Below are 20602 nucleotides of genomic sequence, written 5' to 3'. Positions count from 1 at the left end.
CATGGGCCGGGAGGGGCAGGACGGTGGGGGAGCAGGGGAGCCGGGAGGGGCAGGACGGTGGCGGAGCGGGGGGGCTGGGCGGGGTGATGGGCTGGTGGGGGGCAGGGCGGTGGGGGAGCTGGGGGGCTGGGCAGGTGATGGGCCGGTGGGGGGGCAGGGCCATGCGCTGGGAGGGGCAGGACGGTGGTGGAGGGGGGGGCTGGGCGGGGTGATGGGCCGGTGGGGGGCAGGGTGACGGGCCTGTCTGCCCCCCCGCTCACCCGCCTGCCTCTCCCTTCTCCCCCGGCAGTACCTGGAGCTGCGCTTTAACAAGGCTGTGCGTGTGTGTGGCACCGTCACCTTCATCTTCCAGATGGTGAGCGCGTCTGTCTGGCCCCCGGCTCCGGCTCCGCCCGGGCCCCCGGTATGGGTGGGTGGCTGGGCTCTGCTGGGAGTTGAGGGGGCCGGTACGGGGCAGGCTGCACTGCAGCCCCCAGCGCGCAGCGGGGTCAGACATCTCCCATCCCAGGCGCACGGCATGCTGGGAGCTGCAGCCGGTCACTCCGGCTCTTCCAGACGCCCGCCTCCCTGCTCCGCACCGCGGGGCCTGCCGGGGCTGAGTGCGCACGCGGGGAGCCCCCGGGACGGGACAGGCAGGCACTGGGGCTGGGGCTCAGTGTCTCGGCCAGGGCCCCAGCGGCCGTGGGCTCGGGTCGGTTCCCGTTGGGGTGGGAGGGACTGCGGCCCCTCGGGGTCCCTGGGTGCAGGCAGCACGGGTGCAAGCGTTTCACCCTCAGAGAACTCGCCCTGGGCTGTGGTCCCTCCTGGGCCCTCCAGGAGAAACCCTCAGCACAGGGAGCCTCTGTTGGCCAGGGCTGGGCTGGCAGGGGGCTGCACATGGGGCATGAGGGGCCTCTCTGAAGGTGGGGCAGGAGGGGCCCTGGCACACATCACCCTGCCCCACGCCTGGCGCTGAGGAGTGCTGCTAATCCTCCCGCTTCCTGGGTGTTGAATTCCTCCCACCCTCCATCAGCCTGGTCCCGCTGGGCCCTGCGCTGGCCTGTGGGGACTGGCTGCCTCTGTTCCGTGTCTCTCTGGCTGGCTCAGGCCACCTGGGCACCGTAACTGCTGCTGCTTCTCTCCCCTGCAGGTGATTTACATGGGGGTCGTTCTCTACGCACCCGCGCTGGCTCTCAATGCAGGTAATGCAGGGAGGGCGGGGTCCTGAGCCCGGGGCGGGAGGGATAAACAGAGAGGGGCGCAGGATAGACGTACCAAAGGCAGTGGCTGAGGGATATTGGGAGGTTTTCACCCAAGGTGCCCATAGCCTGTGGAACTCACTGCCACTGGGTGTCACTGAGCTCAAGATTTTAGCCAGATTCACAGCGGGATCAGCCGTTTCTCTGGCTCACGGAATATCCAGCGCTAGGCTGGTGAGTCTGACGCCGTCTGGCTGGGAGATGACACCTCCTGCGCTGGCGTTACCGCTGCTCAGGGGCCTGGCCGGGAGCTCTGGGGGCACAACACCTCCCCACCCCCAGCAGGGGCGAGGTGCGGCCGGGCCACGCGGCTCACGCTCCTCTCGCTGTGAGGAGAGGCCCGTTCCCAGGCTGGGGGGGCTGTTCCCTCCCCAGCGTGCCTGGTGTGAGCGGACTGGGGTCTCTGGGGCGCTGGCTGCCTGGCCCCCACCCTTTCCTGATGGCTGGTGTTTTCCTTGCAGTGACTCAGTTTGACCTCTGGGGGGCGGTGCTGACCATGGGGCTGGTCTGCACCCTGTACACCACCCTGGTAAGCGCCAGCCCATGCGGGGTGAGGGGCCGGGGGCTGCTCTGGGAACCGTCTGAGATGCAGGGCGGGGGCGGGGAGCGAGACCGGAGCAGACACGCGTTCCCCATGGCCCAGGGTCTGTCGGTGCCCAGCCTGGCCCGGGCCAGAAGGCACCAGCAGGCAGGGGAGAGACCCCCTGGCGCCCCAGCTAGGCAGCTCGCGGTGTGGCCGGGGCAGGGCTGCTTCCGAACACCCCAGTGATGGGGCGTTCAGCCCTGCCCCCCTCTCCCTGCGGGGGAGCAGCCCCCCGCCCTGCCCCCCTCTCCCTGCCGGGGAGCAGCCCCCAGCCCTGCCCCCGTCTCTCCGCCCTGCCCCCCCTCCCTGCCGGGGAGCAGCCCCCCGCCCTGCCCCCCTCTCCCCGCCCTGCCCCCCGTCTCCCTGCCGGGGAGCAGCCCCCTGCCCTGCCCCCGTCTCCCCGCCCTGCCCCCCTCTCCCTGCCGGGGAGCAGCCCCCCGCCCTGCCCCCCTCTCCCCGCCCTGCCCCCCATCTCCCTGCCGGGGAGCAGCCCCCCACCCTGCCCCCCTCTCCCTGCCGGGGAGCAGCCCTCAGCCCTGACACCGTCCCACTGCCCTGCCCCCCTCTCCCTGCCGGGGAGCAGCCCTCAGCCCTGCCCCGTCCCCCTGCCCTGCCCCCCTCTCCCTGCCGGGGAGCAGCCCCCAGCCCTGCCCCCGTCCCCCTGCCCTGCCCCCCTCTCCCTGCCGGGGAGCAGCCCTCAGCCCTGCCCCCAGCCAGACCCGTCTCCCTGCTTTGGAGTGTCTCCGGAGAGTCACCCTGACCCCTCCTTCTCACTTTCCTCCCTGCCCTCTGGTGACGCCCCGTGTCTGCCCCTAACCTGGTGCTGGTCCCTGCCCCCCTGTGCCGAGGGTTCTCCGCCGGGCAGGTGTGCTGGGGGCTCCGAGCTTTGGGACTGGCCTCTGCTGGGAGGGGCTGATGCAGGGTGGCCCCTGCGCTCCTGCCCTGTGCTCAGGGCTCTGCTCTGGGCCCGTTGCTTCCGCAGGGCGGGCTGAAGGCCGTCATATGGACCGACGTCTTCCAGACGCTGGTGATGTTCGCAGGGCAGCTGGCCGTCATCGTGGTGGGCACCGTCAAGGTGGGCGGCATGGGGCGGGTCTGGCAGCTGGCGGCCGATCAGGGGAAGATCTCTGGAATTGAGTAAGTGGAACCGTGGAGACCCCGCGGGCCCCCGGCGCTCTCACCCGGTAACGTCTGCCTGGTGCCCCAGCCCGTGGCCGCTCAGCCCTGGTTAAGGGGGTGGTGGGGAGAACCCAGCCCACTCCCGTGGGACCTGCCTGCGCTGCGGGTCAGGGAAGGCCCGGGGGGCGCTAGACACGCCACGGCCAGACGCAGGAGAGAGCTGCCCTGCCCTGCCACAGGGGCAGTCGCACCATGCACCCAGCCCCGAGTGCTCTGGGGGGGCGGGACCCCTCCCTCCCAGCCCCACAAGCTCAGGTTCCAGCACTTGGCCATCTGTGTCTTGCTGCAGCCTCAACCCCGACCCCTTTGAGCGTCACACCTTCTGGACCCTGGCCGTCGGAGGCGTCTTCATGATGCTGTCGCTGTACGGCGTGAACCAGGCCCAGGTGCAGCGCTACCTGAGCTCCCGCACCGAGCGGGAGGCCGTGCTGTGAGTACGGGGCGGGGGGAGCCGTGGGGCGCAGCCAGGCAGGGGCCCTGGGCAGCTCACCGCTGTGTCGCAATGGGACAGCTGGGAGGTGCTCTGCACGGGCTCCCCGGCTCCAGCGGGGCGGGGACCCCACAGCCAAGGCCTTCGGAGCTGCCTCCGGCCCCTACACCTGCCGTGCCCGTCTGGGCCGTGCCCGGGGAGCGCTGGGCCCGGCTCCCTGCTGGCGAGGGCTCTGGAGAACCGGTCCCAGGGGTTCCTGCCTGCACGCGCCCCTGTAACACCCCCTCCTCCCTCGCAGCTCCTGCTACGCCGTGTTCCCCTGCCAGCAGGTGGTGCTCTGCCTCAGCTGCCTCACGGGCCTTGTCATGTTTGCCTATTACCAGGAGCATCCGCTCACGGCACCCCAGAGCCAGGCCTCCTCGGACCAGGTGAGTGCCGGGCTGGGCCCGGGATCGACCGCCTTACCCTAAAGCCAGGGGATTCCCGTCTGCGAGAGCTCTGGGCAGCTTTCTCCCTCGCTCGGAGACGGCCCCTCGGCCTTGCTCCCATCAGGACCCCATGGGCTCGCTGCTAGAAGGGGAACCTTCCCTGGTGCCTGCCTGAGTCAGCAGAGAGCCTGCAACGCTGGCTCTGGGCAGGGGAACGGCACCACGCAGCCCCGGGGCGTTGACTCTGAAACCCAACGATGGCGGCTCTGAGTGATGGTGCTGCTGCTTGTTTTCACGTGCTGTCCCTTACCCTGGGTGCCCGGCCTCTCGCCCCCCTCGGTGAACCAGTGCCCTGATCTCCCCTCTCCTCCCCCGGCCAGCCGGTCCCTGACCAGCTTCCTGCCTTTGCTGGAGGTTAAGTCCATCAATGGCTATTAGCCAGGATGGGTAAGAATGGTGTCCCTAGCCTCTGTTTGTCAGAGGATGGAGATGGATGGCAGGAGAGAGATCACTTGATCATTGTCTGTTAGGTTCACTCCCTCTGGGGCACCTGGCATTGGCCACTGCCGGTAGACAGATACTGGGCTGGATGGACCTTTGGTCTGACCCGGTACGGCCTTTCTTATGTTCTGCAGCTGGTTCTGTACTTCGTCATGGACGTCCTGAAGGACCTTCCCGGCCTGCCCGGCCTCTTCGTCGCCTGCCTCTTCAGCGGCTCCCTGAGGTGAGTGCCCCGCGCCCGGGTGCTGAGAGTCCCGTGTCCGGGTTGGGTGTGACGGGAGCAGGGCTCTCCCAGCCGACCCCAGCTCCTCTCTCTGCCTTGCAGCACAATTTCCTCGGCCTTCAACTCCCTGGCCACGGTGACCATGGAGGACCTGATCCACCCCTACTTCCCCGGCCTGCGGGAGTCCCGTGCCACGCTGCTCTCCAAGCTGCTGGGTGAGTCGCGCTCCTGCAGGCCACGCAGCTCCCTGCTGGGGGTCCGAGCCACACTCCCGGGGGACGGGGCGTCCTCCCAGCCCCTGACCGCTGCCTGGTCCCAGTGGCCATGCAAAGGAAGACCCTGAGCCAGCCCTGGGCAGGCAGGTCTGTGGGAGCTCGTCCCCATCTGGATCTGCTGCCCCAGCCCCAGCTCTGCCAGTGCCCTTTAGTCCCGACCCGCAACCCCCTGCTAGTCCGGCCCTGCCCCCCCAGCTCTGCCGGTGCCCCTCACTCCTGACCCGCAGCCCTCTGCTAGTCCGGCCCTGCCCACCTCTGAGCTCTGCCGGTGCCCCTCACTCCCGACCCGCAGCCCCTGCTAGCCCGGCCCTGCCCCCCTCTGAGCTCTGCCGGTGCCCCTCACTCCCGACCCGCAGCCCCTGCTGCCCTGGGCTCCTGGCTGTGCCCTGCCCAGGGGCAGGTGGCTGTATTGAGTGATGCTGCAGCTTCTAACCCCCTTCTCCCCCCCTCCCAGCTCTCAGTTATGGGCTGCTCTGCCTGGGGATGGCCTACCTCTCCTCCATGATGGGCCCCATGCTGCAGGTAGGACATGCCCTGCCCCGGGCTCAGCCCAGGGAGGTGCTGGGGCGGGCGGGGGAGGAGCTGGTGTTCTGGCCACTTGCCAAAGGACTTTGTGCTCAGATTCATAAACTCCTGGGCTTCAAGGCCAGAAGGGCCCATCCTGATCCTCCCGTCTGACCTGCCCACTGCAGCCCCCAGACCCCCCCCTGCCCCCGCAATAGGCCCCGAGCCTCTGTTGTCCTCAATCAAGGCTTCACGTGACAGAGACTCCACCATTCACACTAGTTCAAACCAGCGAGTGACCCAGGCCCCAGGCTGCAGAGGGAGGCAAACCCCCACCCAGGGTCTCTGCCAGCCTGACCCGGGGGAAATTCCTTCCCTGCCATAAATCCGGGGATCAGTTAGACCCTGGGCATGTGGGTGAGACCCACCAGCCAGCAGCTGGGAAAGAATTCTCTGCAGTGTCCCATCCCCGGCCGCTGGGGAGATTTGCTGCTAGCGGTTGCAGATCAGCTCCATGCCATCGTAGGCAGCCCCAGCACACCATCCCTCCATAAACTGATCACGCTCCGGCTGGAAGCCAGTTCAGGGTTTTGTCTCCACTGCTCCCCTTGGGCGGCTGTGTGACGGAGCGATTCTGGCGGGACCCAACTGAGAGTGTCAAATCAGGACCAATTGCTCAAACAGGGCAGTCACAGCCCTAGGCTGGTGTTTTTCCACCTCTAAGGCACCAAACCAGCCAGACAAAAAGGACTTTGGTCTCACCCCACTGGCTAACCACAAGTCACACAAGCAATTTCCTTAGACACTCCAGTCTCCCAGCATCACCACCAGTGCACTCGTCCTGGGGATGAATGGTTATGAAAACCAACACCCCAATAAAAGAAAAAGGTTCTCTCGATCCCAAAGGACCAAGCCCCAGACCCAGGTCAATATACACATCAGATCTTACCCACAAATCACGCTGTTGCCAATCCTTTAGAATCTAAAATCTAAAGGTTTATTCATAAAGGGAAAAAGGTAGAGATGAGAGGTAGAATTGGTTAAATGGAATCAATTCCATACAGTAATGGCAAAGTTCTTAGTTCAGGCTTGCAGCAGTGATGGAGTAAACTGCAGGTTCAAATTAAGTCTCTGGAATACATTCCCCGCTGGGATGGGTCCTCAGTCCCTTGTGTAGAGCTTCAGTTTGTAGCAAAGTCCCTCCAGAGGTCAGAAGCAGGATTGAAGACAAGATGGAGATGATGCATCAGCCTTATATAGACTTTTCCAGGTGTAAGAATCTCTTTGTCCTCACTGTGGAAAATTACAGCAAAATGGAGTCTGCAGTCACATGGACAAGTCTCTGCATACTTTGCTGAGTCACAAGGCGTGTCTGCCTTCTCTCCATGGGTCAATTGTGTAGCTGATGGTCCTTAGTGGGCCATCAAGCCAGCTAGGCAGGGCTAACACCAGCTTGTCTGGGATATTTCCCAGAAGCAGAGCATAATACAAAATACAGACAGTACAGAGCCAATACTTATAACTTCAACTACAAAATGATACACAGACATACACACAGCATAATCATAACCAGCAACCCAGAACCTGGTCTTAGACACCTTATATGACCCCCTTTACTTAAGATTTGGTGCCACTACAGGACCTTGGTTGCAACCCATGTTCTATATGGTCCCAATTTATATCAATAACGTCACAGGCTGCTCCAGAGTTTCACTCCTCTGGTGGTGAGAAACCTTCATCTAATTTCAAGTCTAAACCTGTTGATGGCCAGTTTCTAGCCACGTGTTCTTGTGTCCACATGGGAGTTTAGCTTCAATAACTCCTCTCCCAGCCTGGTGTTTGTCCCTGGGGTGGATTTAGAGGGAGCGATTCGATCTCCCCTCGGCCTGTGTCTGGTCAGGCTAAACAAGCCGAGCTGGTTGTGTCCCCTCGCGTAAGGCAGGTTTTCCGTTCCTGCCATCAGCCTAGTCGCCCTTCTCGGCACCTCTTCCAGTCTGAATTCCTCTTTCCTACCCACGGCAGAGCAGCTCTGCTTGCATTGTCCAGCCGAGGGCTCACCAGTGCCTGGTGTAACGGTACTAACACGTCCCGTCTCTCCGGGAAATCCCTCGCCTGATGCACCCTAGGACTGCGTTAGCTTTTATCACGGCCGCATCACACTGGCGGGTGGCTCATAGTCACCCCGTGATGGACCCAGACACCCAGGTCTCTCCTGCTCCATTGCTTCCAACGGAGACGTCCCCAGCTCACTGTGCCTTGTGTAACGGTACCGGCACTTCCCTCTGAACGCCCGCCAGGTGCCCTAAGGGGCTTGTTCCTAGTACGTGTCCCCCCCCAGCCTGAGGCAGGGAGCCCGCTGCCCTCTGTCCCGGGGGGCTGTGCCCTGGCTGCAGGGGTGACGCGCTCTCTCCCCACAGGCTGCCATCAGCATCTTCGGCATGGTGGGCGGCCCGCTGCTGGGACTCTTCTGCCTGGGGATGTTCTTCCCGTGTGCCAACCCCACTGTGAGTGTGTCCCCCCCCGCCTGGGCCCCTCCCTAGGGTCTCCGGGCCCCAGCCCTGGGCTGGGCCTGCGTCTGCCCCCATCCCCTTTGGGTCTGGCCGCCGAGCTGGGGCGGGGGGCGCAGCAGGCCTGGTACTGGCCAGGCCCCAGTCGCTGTGAATCTCTGGGCTCCACTGCAGCCAGTGCAGCGCGGGGGAAACTGAGGCTGTGCCCAGCAGGGAGATGGATTCAACTGGGGCATGGCCGCTCCACCGGCTGGGCTGGGGTTTCGGTGCCTCCCCAGCGGGGTGGAGCAGCCCCTCGGGGTCAGGGAGGGCCCTGGAGCTGCACGGGCCGCTGCTGACTGCTGTCCCCGTGTGCAGGGTGCGATCGCTGGGCTGGCAGCTGGGCTGGCAATGGCCTTCTGGATCGGCATTGGGAGCCTGGTGTCCAACCTACGGGCGGCCCCCTCGGCCCCGCCGCTGTCCAACATCACCGACTTCCCCCAGACCAGCAGCCTGAGCACGGCCATCGCCACCACCCTGCTGACCTCGACCCCAGCCCCAAAGCGGTGAGTGGGGGGAGCCGTGCTGCGGGGAGGGTGCTGGGGACAGGGCTCCGTGGGGGCAGGGTGCTGGGCCCCGGCTGGAGGCTCCTGGGAGACCGAAGGAGCATCCCCCAAAGGGGTGTTAACATCCTGCCAGGCTGCAGATGCAGGCGCGCGGGGTCCTGGGCCCGCCAAGGAGCAGAGACGTTCAGCGGGTGCCAGGTCCCCAGCTGCCCCCTAACCCGGCTGTTCCCCCCACAGCCTCTCGGGGCTCCAGAAATTCTACAGCCTGTCGTACATGTGGTACAGTGCCCACAACTCCACCACCGTCATCCTGGTGGGCCTGCTGGTGAGCCTGCTCACGGGTACGTGCGGGGGGCTCCTGGCTGTGTGCGGGGGGTGGGGGGGGGTGAGAGGTTCTCATGGATCCAGAGGATCTGGCTACACCCCAGTTTTACGCAGGCCCTGGTGTGCCGCAAGGGGAGGGCTCCTGCCTCGGCCCATCGCCCTGCCCAGCGAGTCCCACTGAGCCAGACTCAGCCGCTCTGCAGGGACCCCTGTGCCCACCAGTGCCTGCAGCGACACCAGGCAGCCTCTCCCCAGAGCTGGTCTCGGGCCCCTGGGCACGGTGTGGGGGGCCCTGGGCTTGGCCCAGAGAATTCGGGGTTAAGTCCCTGCTGGCCGACGCCAGGGCCACTGGAGCCAGCCTGCTCCATGAACCAGACCCCTGCCTGCTGGAGCTTCCCACTGTCCGTGGGTCTGTCCTGGGCTCCCACTGTCTGCCTGCTCGCGGCTCTAGCTGGTCCTAGCCTTCGGCGGTGCCGCGCCCCCACCTCCTGTCTCCTACCCACGGGCTGGCAGCCCTGAGCCCGGCGGGTCGCGGCCAGGCCCACAGGTCAGGGACAGGACAGAAAATCCCACTCTGGGCTGTGTGGGGGCGGGAGGAAGGGACTGGGGAGGCGGGGGAATGAAGGGCTCGTGGCTGCGGGCAGGAGCTCAGGTTTGGGGGCCCCCAGGCTCCCTGTTAGGCTGGGGGCCGGATGCCCCTGGCAGGCCCGTGACCGGAGAGCAGAGGCTACGGCCCAGCATGCAGCGCTGCCCCTCGGGGGGCGTCTGTCCTGCGGCCGGGGGCTGCAGGCTCCTGGCCGTGGCCGGGCCAGGCACAGTTGCCCCAGGGGAGGGCAGGGAAGGAGAGACTAGACCCAACCCTGCCTCCCCTGGCACCGGGGTCTCTGCGCCCCTGGCCTGGGGAAGTGCAGGCTGACGTGGGGACAGTCCGAGGGGTGCAGGGGCCCATGTAACCCCCTGTGCTCTGTCCCTCGCCCTGGCAGGCCCCACCAAGGGAGCGACCGTCAACCCTCGCACCATCTACCCCGTGCTGCCCCGGCTGCTCTGCTGCCTGCCCCAGAGGTACCGGGAACGGCTGAGCTGTGGGGTGGGCTGCTCCGCCGAGGTGAGTGGCTGGGGGCTCTGAGTGCGGCAGGGCAGGGCAGGCCGAGATCCCAGTTACTGGCCCTGCCCGGCGACACGCCCCCACGTTATTCCATATGGTTCCCGCCTGAGCCCCCGTCATCGCCGGGCACTGAACCCCTGTCGCAGGGCCGCTCTCGGGGGGCCGCCAGCAGGGGGCTGTTTGGCGGCTCTGTCACAGGAGGCCGGTCGGCAGCGCAGGCCTGGAGCTGGGCACGGCTGGGAGTCTCGGCTGGTCCTTGCCCACCCAGGCGAGCCTTGCCCTGGTGCCGGGCCTGAGGACAGAGCTGTCGGCCTCCGGCCCCCCCCTGGAGCTTTCGGCTCTGAGATCCGCTGGGCCCGGGCCCCAGAGGGGAAGGGCCGAGACCTTGAACCTGACCTGCCGCCTGTGGGCAGGTGGGATGTGCTGGCAGGCCCCCATGTTGCTGGGGAGAGGTGCTGCAGCAGGCCGAGCTAGCTGGACTCCCTGCCCTGCCCAGGGCTCCTGCTCCAGGTGGGATGTGCTGGCAGGAGCCCATGTTGCTGGGGAGAGGTGCTGCAGCAGGCCGAGCTAGCTGGACTCCCCGCCGTGCCCAGGGCTCCTGCTCCAGGTGGGATGTGCTGGCAGGCCCCCATGTTGCTGGGGAGAGGTGCTGCAGCAGGCCGAGCTAGCTGGACTCCCCGCCGTGCCCAGGGCTCCTGCTCCAGGTGGGATGTGCTGGCAGGCCCCCATGTTGCTGGGGAGAGGTGCTGCAGCAGGCCGAGCTAGCTGGACTCCCCGCCGTGCCCAGGGCTCCTGCTCCAGGTGGGATGTGCTGGCAGGAGCCCATGTTGCTGGGGAGAGGTGCTGCAGCAGGCTGAGCTAGCTGGACTCCCCGCCGTGCCCAGGGCTCCCTGCCCAGGTGTGTCGGTTGCCGTGAGGCGGCTGGGGGCTGGAGCCCGTATAACTGGGGCGGGGTCTCCCAGCCGTGGAGGGGGTTGGGCGCATTCGGCCCAGGGGCAGGTCACAGCACTGGGGGCTGTCACCGCTCGCCCTGTGGCCTGTAGCTCCCAGCCTGCCGGTCCCGCCCCGCGTGTGTGCGCCCCACACAGCCCTGGGGCAGCCGCTCGCTCCCCAGCACCCTGGCTGCAGCCGCACTCGCTGCCACGGGCCAGGGGCCCTGTCCCCGGCTGCCAGCCCCCGGCTCTGGGCACCGTACAGCCCCTGGGAGAAACCCCCCCGTCGGTCCCTGGGGCTAGGCCCTCTGCCCCGCCCCCTCCCGGCACCGCCCGCCTGCTCTGCCATGGGCCCCCTAGGGAGCCCCCGGTCTCCAGCCTGCAGTGACTCAGCCAGCCACACAGGAGCTTTACTGAGCATCTGGACCCACCCAGGCCGTTCTCAGGGCCCTCGGGCCTGGCCAGTCTCAGCCCGGCCAGCTGGGTCTGTCCCGTCCCCATGGGCCCCGGCTGCTGCTTGTCCCCAGCCCACCACCTAATATCCCCTCCCCCACCAGCCCCTCATCTGTCCTGTGTCCTCCGTGCCAGGTAAACAGGCTGCCTGCACCCTCGCTCTTCCGGCCTCGGTTCCCCCTCCCCGGCTGGGCAGGTCCCCGGGCCCCTCTCTCCGCAGCCCGTTGTTCTCCCACTGGCCAGAACCACCTGGCTCCCAAGCTGCCCTGGGTCACCAGGTCACCAGTCACTGGGTCCCCAGGCTCCAGGCTGTGTCTGGGGTCCCGGCTGCTAGGCAAGGTCACACCTGGGCCTCTGCAACCCCCCTTCCACCCCCTCGCGACACATGCAGCACCCAGGGAAACTGAGGCACGCACCGTGTTCATGCAAAACACTAAGAACTGTCCCACTTCATCCCAGGCCCCTGCACACTCCCAGTCCTGAGTGTCCCTAAAACCATGTGCCCTGCAGCGCCCAGCCCTCCCCTGCACACTCAGGGCTTGGCTACACTTGAAAGTTGCAGCGCTGGGAGTTACAGCGCTGGTCGTGCAGCTGTGCAGGGCCAGCGCTGGTGTGTGGCCACACTCACAGCTACCAGCGCTGGTGTGTGGCCACATTTGCAGCATTTGCAGCGCTGTTGGGAGTGCTGCATTATGGGCAGCTATCCCAGCATTCAAGTGGCAACAACGTGCTTTTCAAAAGAGGGAGGTGGAGGGGGGTGGACTGTGACAGGGAGCGGGGAAGATAGAGAGAGTGGATTTTTGGAGCCAGCACTGTGTGTTAGCTTCCCTGGATTGAAAAATCACAAAATGTTCGCGAACCCTTAGTCTTAATTGCAAACAGCCTGCATCCAATGCTGTTTCTCTGTCAAGCAAACTGCTTGCCTCTCATTTGATCGTTCACAGCCAGGTACAGATAGCTCCTGTTTGCTGTGATCAGTGTTTGTTTTTTAGATAAGCAGTTCAACGGAGCTCCCATCGGAGTTCACAACAAAACAAAGAGAGTAATTTAGTTAAAAGCTTTCTGGGATATCTCCTTATTCCCTGGAGGCCAATAAAAGCGCTGGTGTGTGTCCACACTTGATGAGCAGCGCTGGATCACCAGCGCCGCAATCGCTACACCCCAACCTGGCCAGGTGTACAGCCAGCGCTGCAGCCAGGGAGTTGCAGCGCTGGATGTGCCTTGCAGGTGTGGACGGTTACTAATTGCAGCGCTGGAAAGCCTCTACCAGCGCTGCAACTTGCAAGTGTAGCCAAGCCCTCAGAGCAATAATACGGCTCCTTTAGAGAGACCAAAGCAGATCACATCTTGTTACCCTAACTGGGGCGAATCCACCCTGCCCTTCACACGCTGCCCGGAGCTGGGTTATTGTACACAGACAAATGAGTCACACAGCAGCCATCAGGGTACGTAAGGAAGGGAGCTCCCAGCCCAATACTCTTTCCGGTGACCTGGTGTCACGGAGTGTAGGGGAGTCAGGCCCTGCACCCCCGGCCTCCCTGCCGATTCACCAGGACTCTCAGCCAGCCAGTAAAGCAGAAGGTTTATTTAGACGACAGGAACACAGTCCAGGACAGGTCTTGCAGGCACAGATAACAGGATCCCCCCTGTTAGGTCCATCTTGGGGCCCCGGGAGCCCCACAGCCCCCTCGGGGATCAGAGCCCTCTCTCCCTGCTTCCCCTCTGTTCTCCAGCCAACTCCAGTCTGCCCAGCCCCCTCCGGCCCCTCCTCTCTGCTCAGCCTCTTTCCCGGGCTAGGAGGTCACCTGACCCCTTTGTCTCCCACACCTTTAGATGCACCTTTGCAGGGAGGGGCCGGGCCATCCGTTGCTAGGAGACAGTGTCAGGCATTTGGCTGCATGGCCTTTTGCTGCTAGATACTTAGGATCTGTACCCAGCCCCCAGTGCGAACAGTCCCACTTTGTCACACCTGGGCTTTGTTCAAGGTGGATTTCTCCTTCCCAGCCATGGCTGGCTGGCTCGCCACCGACACGCTAGGGGCTGGTTTCTTTTGGTGAAAGCTCTTTGCCCACGCAGGTTTCTCACCTACGTTCAGTTTGCAGAGACCTCCCCCTCCCCCACACCTTTCTGGGCTTGCCAGAGCCCTGCTCCCTTGTGCCTGCCCTGTGGGCTTCCCATCCCCTGTTGGAAATGGGGCTTCCAGGTTGTGACTCTGCCACGCGTAACGGCCGTAGGAGACGGGGACAGCGGTGATGTTCCCTGCTGGCGGGGAAGGACCTGTTTCTCCTTTGCTGGGACACTCTGAAGTGCAGTGTCCCATAGTTCCTGATGGAGTGTCACTGCCGTGCAGACATTTGGTGGTGCTGTTAATCACCAGCGTGTGTCAGGCCTCACTAAACACCTCACTCCCTACATGGTTATAACCCAGAAATGTTGGACACAATCCGATGATCCAGTTGCTTAGCAGGTGAGGTTCAGACCCCCTGTCTTCATAGCCCAGATAAAGTTTCTCTTCCCTACTGGAAGCTTTCTCCTGCCTCACTTGGTAGCATGGGGCTTCGTTTGCCTGGCACATAAGTGACCTGCATTGTCTCTGCTTGACCCTGGGCTGGGCACAGAAGCAAAGACGCCTTCCTTTGTCTAGGGCAGACCCGTTTACCAACTCCCCTGACATGCCTGGTTTAAACACCCATGAGTGTAATTCCAGTGTGTATCCATAACTCGTACTACACACCCCACGGACATCATGCAAGAACATGAATGACCAGCGAGGCATTAGCTTCCCAGTGACATATGACATGACACCTGGTAGATACAGGTTAGAGCCACAGTGAGCTGGGGTGCATGGAGCTGGTCTCCTCAGCTGATCTGGGGGAGCCCCTTGCCGCCGGCACTGGGATTGCTTAGGGCCCCAGTGTTACTGCCGGGACGGGGCCGGGCTCCGAGCCGGCCGGAGGTGGGCGGTGGCGCTGCCGGGACGGGCTCCAAGCCGGCCGGAGGTGGGCGGCGGTGGCGCTGCCGGGACGGGGCCTGGCTCTCAGCCGGCCGGAGATGGGCAGCGGCGGTGCTGCCGGGACGGGGCCGGGCTCTCAGCCGGCCGGAGGTGGTCGGCGGCGGTGGCACTGCCGGGACGGGGCGGGGCTCTCAGCCGGCCGGAGGTGGGCAGCGGCGGTGCTGCCGGGACAGGGCCGGGCTCCGAGCCGGCCGGAGGTGGGCGGCGGCGCTGCCGGGACAGGGCCGGGCTCCGAGCTGGCCGGAGGTGGGCAGCGGCGGCGGCGCTGCCGGGACAGGGCCGGGCTCCGAGCCGGCCGGAGGTGGGCGGCGGTGCTGCCGGGACAGGGCCGGGCTCCGAGCCGGCCAGAGGTGGGTGGCGGCGGCACTGCCGGGTGCTGCTCTGTGAGAGCTCAGCGAGGAATCCAGCCATCTCCCAGGCCGGGCTCTGACCTGACCCTTGCCCATGGAGATGGCCCTGGGGCCAGATGGCCTCAGCCTGGCTCGGGGGCGCTGGAGGCAGCTGTTTGCCAGGCCTGGGGCCATCTCGATGGTGGTGGGGGCTGGAACGTGGCGAAGGGCAGACGGGGAGGTGGCGCTGGAGCCCTGGCGTCTGACCGGCTCACCTAGCAGCTGCAGGTGGCTTTGAGAAGGGCCCAAGGGAGACCTGGTCCTTGTGGGGCGCAGCCAAGGAGGGGTTGGGGGGAGGGGCCGTTCCCAGTGCTGCTCGTTGGGTGCGTCCCTCCAGCAAGGACTCAGCCCACTTCAGCGCGTTCCCTTGGACCCGTCCACCTCTCCCAGGCCAGCCAAGCATGCCCTGGGCAGCAGGTCGAGCGCTGCCGAGGGGACGCAGGACAAGAATGGGTGTCTGGCCTCTGCCCGCCGACAGGCGGGAGCCAGCCGTCAGCACCGCGAGGGCGGGGTCCATCCCAGGGCCTGGCCCCAATGCAGCTCGGGCCGGGGCTGGGACGTTGGCTCCAGGTAGCCGGCGGGGGCTTGCTACTCTCTGAGCTGGCTCGGGCCCGGGAGCTTTAAGCGCTGGGCTGGAGCCGGCCCTGCAGGGTGGGCAGGCAGCTGCAGGGTGGGAGGAGGAAGGGAGGCGCTGGCTGTTCCAGGCAGGAGCGGCTCCAGGACTCGTCCCGAGTTCAGACCTCGAGCAGGGGCTGTCCTGAGTGCTGGGAACACAGGCAGCTGGTGGCTGGCAGGGGTAGAGGGAGCAGGTCCATGGGGCCAGCCCCATGGCCCATTTCCTGCCCCCTGAGCCTGCCGGTCCACTGCCCCTGGTCCAGCTAGGAGCCAGCGCCTGCCAGTGGGGAAAGACCCCAGTCCCCCTCTGACCCTCGTCTTTCCCTGCGCAGGACGGGGGCTGCGTGGAGCCGGCGCCCCATGCCCCGGAGAAGACCAGCAATGGGATGCCGAATGGCCCCCTCGGGGGCCTGGCCCGTGCGGAGGAGGCAGAGGAGGTGGAGGGCGAGGGCTTTGCCAGGACGGAGGGCACTCACACCTACATCCTGCAGGAGACGTCGCTCTGAGCGGGCCCAGGCGGCAGAGCGGGTGGAAAGCCAAGGCCCCGCTGGGAGCACTGGCCTCGCCCCAGGAACGGTTCTGCTGAGCGCGCACAGCACGAAGGGGCCGCTCCCCTCCTGGGGCGGGTTCCTGCCCCCCCAGGCGCTCCCTGTCCCCTGCGTGCGGCTCAGGGCTCCACGCACACTCAGGCCGCAAAGCACCAAATGACCCGGGGTGGCTGGCGCCCACCCTGCGCTGCCGGAGCCCGGCTGATGGAGTCAGGCCCCAGCCTGGGGCTGGCGTAGCCCTGCCTTGCTGGCCTCTTGCCCACATGCCCTGCAGGGCACAGGGGTTAACTGCTGTGATGTGCCAAGCCCGGGGGGCGGGTGAGACCTCACTGGTTCCCAGGCCTGGAGCTGGGCCGTGCACTGATGCACCGGGCGATGCTGTGAGGGGACCAGCCGGCCTCCCGCTGCGTGGGGCCAGGCCCTCGTTTCTACGTGCGCTAATCCCTGCAGTCCGTCCGTCCATCCCTGCACAGGCCTCCCCTGCCCATGGGGGGCGGAGGGGGTGTCTGCAGGACCCCTGGACCCCCCCATTTCCTGAGGTCTGGGCTGTCTGCCCCTGGAGCCAAGGGCCCTGTCCCTCAGCCTCCCACTGGCCCGCTCTGTGCCCCGACGCGGAGATGGGCCCTGCTCTAAGTCTTTGGTGCCTCCTAACAGACTCTGCCCTGGCCCCACCCGGCGGGGGCCATGTGCCTTTCCCTGCCATCGGGCCCCGGCCCCTGGGCTCAGGTCGGCTCATGACGGGGGGCGGGGCGAGGCTGGGAGCCGGCCCCTTGGGGCACTGGCAGGAGGCTGAGTGGGCCCAGCCCGGGGCAGCACCTCCCGCTCTGGCTGTGGGGCGCTGGGATTCTGCACTGCAGCCCTCGAGCCCGTTTGCACCATGCCAGGTGCTGCCCCAAGCTGCACGGCATGCTGGGAGCTGGAGTTTGCTCAGGCCCCGGCTCCAGTTGCAGGTGGAGATGATGGACCAGCTGCATTCCTGGGGGCTACGGGGGCTGCGGCTCTGCCCTTGGCACCTGGGCCGTTAGCTGGGCTCAGAGCCCAGCCTGTGCCCCGCATGTTACCGTGGGGGGCAGTGACGGTGCTGTGGGGTAGATTGGTGGTGACGCATGCAGCCACGGGGCGGGGCCAGCATGGGCGGCTGGCTGCTCCCAGGGGCCCCGGGCATGGCTCTCCCAGCGGGGGGGCTCGCGCTGCTCCTGCGGCAGCTAGTGGGGGGACATAGGCCACAGCTACAATTTGCAATGATGCCCCCTGCTGGCAGCCCTCCCATAGCCAATGTCCCCCGCTTGCAGCCCCCTGCTCCCAGTGCCCCACAGCCAGTGCCCCTGTTCTCAGACCCCCACCCCATCCCTGCCCCCTGCTCCCAGTGCCCCACAGCCAGTGCCCCCCATCCCTGCCCCCTGGGGCCCTTCCCTGATTCTGTTCAATGAGTTGTTCTAATTGTTCGTTAATTGTCTCTTGCCCCCAGCACCTGGGGCTGTTGTCTCAGTAAAGTGATTCTCTGTGATTACGCTGCCGTGTCGCGTCTGGGCCCTGTTCTGCGGAGCCCCCTCCCCACCCGCCTGCGGGGAAAGCGACCCCGGCCCGAGACCCATCGGGGCTGTGCTGGCAGGGGCAGGATGGGGCAGTTCTGGCTCCCAGCGTGGGAGCTCAGGCCTGGGGCACCTGCCAGGATTGCTGCCCACGCACCGGCCTGCGGGCCAGGAAGGGAGCTGCAGCCACTAGTGGCTGTTCCTGGCACGGGGCTGCCAGGGCTGGGCCCACCCTGGCTGACCCCTCCGGCTCCGCAGTCAGCGCCAGCCTGGTCGCCCTCGGGCCAGTGCAGCAGGGCCCACTGCTGCTGCTCAGCACGGGCAGAGGCTGTCGGCTCGCGTGCCCGGAGCCAGGCCAGCCCAGCCTTGTGGGATGGGGCTGGCTCTGTGGCTTTGCCTCTCGGGCAGGGGCAGGCTGCTCCCCAGCCTCCGGCTGGCCCGGGCTGAGCGGGACGCCCCAGGCGGCAGGAGGAGCCAGTCGCGGCTCTGATGGGGGCCTCGGCTCGCTCCATTCCTGCCCTGTTCCTGGACCAGGGCTGCAGCGCCAGGCCTGGCAGGGAGCCCAGGGGGCTGGGTGGGGGGAGCCTGGGCAGCACCTAGGTGTGTGGGCTGCGAGGGGGATGAGCCAGGCCCCGGGGCTGGGGGGGGAAGACGGGACCTAAATGGCCAGTAGAAAATGTTGCAACACAAGCGCCCAGGCAGAAAACGAGATTAAACCAGCTCGAGCCACAAGGGAACAAGGAACGTTCTCCAAATCCGCTGGAAGCGAGAGGAAGCCCAAGGACAGGGCAGGCCTGTTGCAATGAGAGAAAAGCAATGAGCGACCGTGGGGAAATGGTGCCGTGTGAGTGACGTCTTTGTTTCGGTTTCACCCAGAAGGTTGGTGGTGACTGGACGTCTAACGTAGCGAATGCCAGTGAAAATGAGGTAGGATCAGAAGCTAAAATAGGGAAAGAACAAGTCAAAAATTACTTAGACAAGTTTGGCCTTGTCTACACTGGCACTTTGCAGCGCTGCAAGTTTCTCGCTCAGGGGGGTGATAAAACACCCCCCTGAGCACGGCGAGTTTCAGTGCCAGTGTAGCCAGTGCCCCAGCACTGGGAGCCGTGCCCCTTGTGGAGGTGGGTTTTTACAGCGCTGGGAGAGCTCGCTCCCTCCGCTCTGCTGCGACTTTAATGCTGCTAGTGCTCTTCGATGCTTTCAAGTCACCAGGGCCTGATGAAATGCATCCTAGAATACTCAAGGCGCTGACTGAGGAGATGTCTGAGCCATTAGTGATTATCTCTGAGAAGTCCTGGAAGACGGGAGAGATTCCAGAAGACTGGAAAAGGGCAAATCTAGTGCCCATCTATGAAAAGGGAAATAAGGACAACCCAGGGAATTACAACCCAGTCAGCTTAACTTCTGTACCCGGAAAGATAATGGAGCAAATAATGAAGCAATCAGTTTGCAAACACCTAGAAGATAATGAGGTGATAAGTGACAGTCAGCATGGATTTGTCAAACCAACCTGAGAGCTTTAGAATAGAGAATATCAGGGTTGGAAGGGACCTCAGGAGGTATCTAGTCCAACCCCCTGCTCAAATCAGGACCAATCCCCAGATAGATTTTTGCCCCAAATTGCCCCCTCAAGGATTGAGCTCACAACCCTGGGTTTAGCAGGTCAATGCTCAAACTACTGAGCTACCCCATCCCCTTCCTTAAGAGAGTAACAAGCCTTGTGGATGGAGGAAGCAGACGACATGGTTTATCTTGACTTTAGTAAAGCTTTTGATACTGTCTCTCATGACCTTCTCATAAACAAACTAGGGAACTATAGTAGCAACCTAGATGGAGCTACTATAAGGTGGGTGCAAAACTGGTTGGAAAATCGTTCCCAGAGAGTAGTTATCAGTGGGTCACAGTCAGGCTGGAAGGACATAACGAGGGGGGTCCTGCAGGGATCAGTTCTGAGTCTGGTTCTGTTCAATATCTTCATCGATGATTTAGAGAATGGCATAGAGGGTACACTTACAAAGTTTGCAGACGATACCAAGCTGGGATCTGGAGAAATGGTCTGAAGTAACTAGGATGAAATGAAATCAGGACAAATGCAAAGTGCTCCATTCAGGAAGGAAGAATCAGTTGCACACATGCAAACTGGGCAATGGCTGCCTAGGAAGGATACTGCAGAAAGGGATCTGGGGGTCATAGTGGATCACAAGCTAAATATGAGTCAACAGTGTGATGCTGTTGCAAAAAAAGCGAACATCAGTCTGGGCTGTATTAGCAGGAGTGCTGTAAGCAAGACACAAGCAGTGATTCTTCCGCCCTGCTCCATGCTGATATGGCCTCAGCTGGAGCATTGTGTCCAGTGCTGGGTGCCACATTTCAGGAAAGATGTGGAGAAATTGAAGACACTCCAGAGAAGAGCAACAGAAATGATTATGCACCCGACGAAGTGGGTATTCACCCACGAAAGCTCACGCTCCCAAACGTCTGATAGTCTATAAGGTGCCACAGGACTCTTTGCTGCTTTTAAAAATGATGAAAGGTCTAGAAAACATGGCCTATGAGGGAAGATTGAAAAAATGGGGGTTTGTTCAGTCTGGAGAAGAGAAGACTGAGGGGGGACATGAGAACAGTTTTCAAATACATAAAAGATTGTTACAAGGAGGAGGGAGAAGAATTGTTCTTAGCCTCTGAGGACAGGACAAGAAGCAATGGGCTTAAACTGCAGCAAGGGAGGTTCAGGTTGGACAAAAATTCCAACTGTCAGTGGTTAAGCACTGGAATAAATTGCCCAGGGAGGTTGTGAAATCTCCATCATTGAAGATTTTTAATAACAAGTTGGAGAAACCTGTCAGGGATGGGCTAGTTTCTCAAATGTGGCCACCGTGGCTACGTAAGGCCACCAGGGGCTTTTCTTGTGGTCACAGCCTCCTGGGTGGTGATGGGGGGGCAGTGGCCCCTCCCCAAGAGCCTGCAGTAGGGGTTGGACCCTGACAAACACTGGAGGAGCAGGCTGCCAGTGAGTCCCCCACCTTTCCGGAGGTGTTGGGGTCAGACCTCCCCCTGCCCCCCCCCCCCAAGCGCAGGGCATCGCGCTCCATCACCTGGGCATGGGGCATCGGGCTCCATCCCCCAGTCTCACTACCTCCCCATCGGCCTCCCTACCTGCCTCCCCAGCGCGGGCTTCATCTGTCCCCCGCTGACCGGGGCTGGGGAAAGCTGCTGGGGAAAGGGAGATTTGTGTGTTTGTTAATATCACTTTTCACAGCAGACTTAGTAGCTAGCTG

General features: G+C 64.0%; 1 protein-coding gene across 2 annotated transcripts in view; it reads left to right on the top strand.

The window, feature by feature from the left end:
* Nucleotides 1–17302, top strand: part of LOC123366778 (sodium-dependent multivitamin transporter-like) — a 28166-nt gene extending 10864 nt beyond the window's left edge. Inside the window, exons 3-16 of one of the 2 annotated variants that reach the window (XM_045010495.1) lie at nt 290–355; nt 1130–1181; nt 1700–1767; nt 2804–2958; nt 3290–3430; nt 3729–3858; nt 4494–4582; nt 4685–4797; nt 5312–5379; nt 7779–7865; nt 8226–8413; nt 8651–8754; nt 9721–9842; nt 15577–17302. In XM_045010495.1, coding sequence (XP_044866430.1) covers nt 290–355; nt 1130–1181; nt 1700–1767; nt 2804–2958; nt 3290–3430; nt 3729–3858; nt 4494–4582; nt 4685–4797; nt 5312–5379; nt 7779–7865; nt 8226–8413; nt 8651–8754; nt 9721–9842; nt 15577–15750 — 1557 coding nt within the window. In that variant the 3' untranslated portion in view covers nt 15751–17302. The remainder of the gene's footprint in view (nt 1–289; nt 356–1129; nt 1182–1699; nt 1768–2803; nt 2959–3289; nt 3431–3728; nt 3859–4493; nt 4583–4684; nt 4798–5311; nt 5380–7778; nt 7866–8225; nt 8414–8650; nt 8755–9720; nt 9843–15576) is intronic. The other variant, XM_045010496.1, reaches the window with a different exon arrangement.
* The last annotated feature ends 3300 nt before the right edge of the window (nt 17303–20602 follow it).

The sequence above is a fragment of the Mauremys mutica genome, chromosome 3, assembly GCF_020497125.1.
Source record: "Mauremys mutica isolate MM-2020 ecotype Southern chromosome 3, ASM2049712v1, whole genome shotgun sequence".
NCBI classification, from domain to species: domain Eukaryota; kingdom Metazoa; phylum Chordata; order Testudines; family Geoemydidae; genus Mauremys; species Mauremys mutica.
This window is presented reverse-complemented; position numbering and strand designations above follow the sequence as displayed.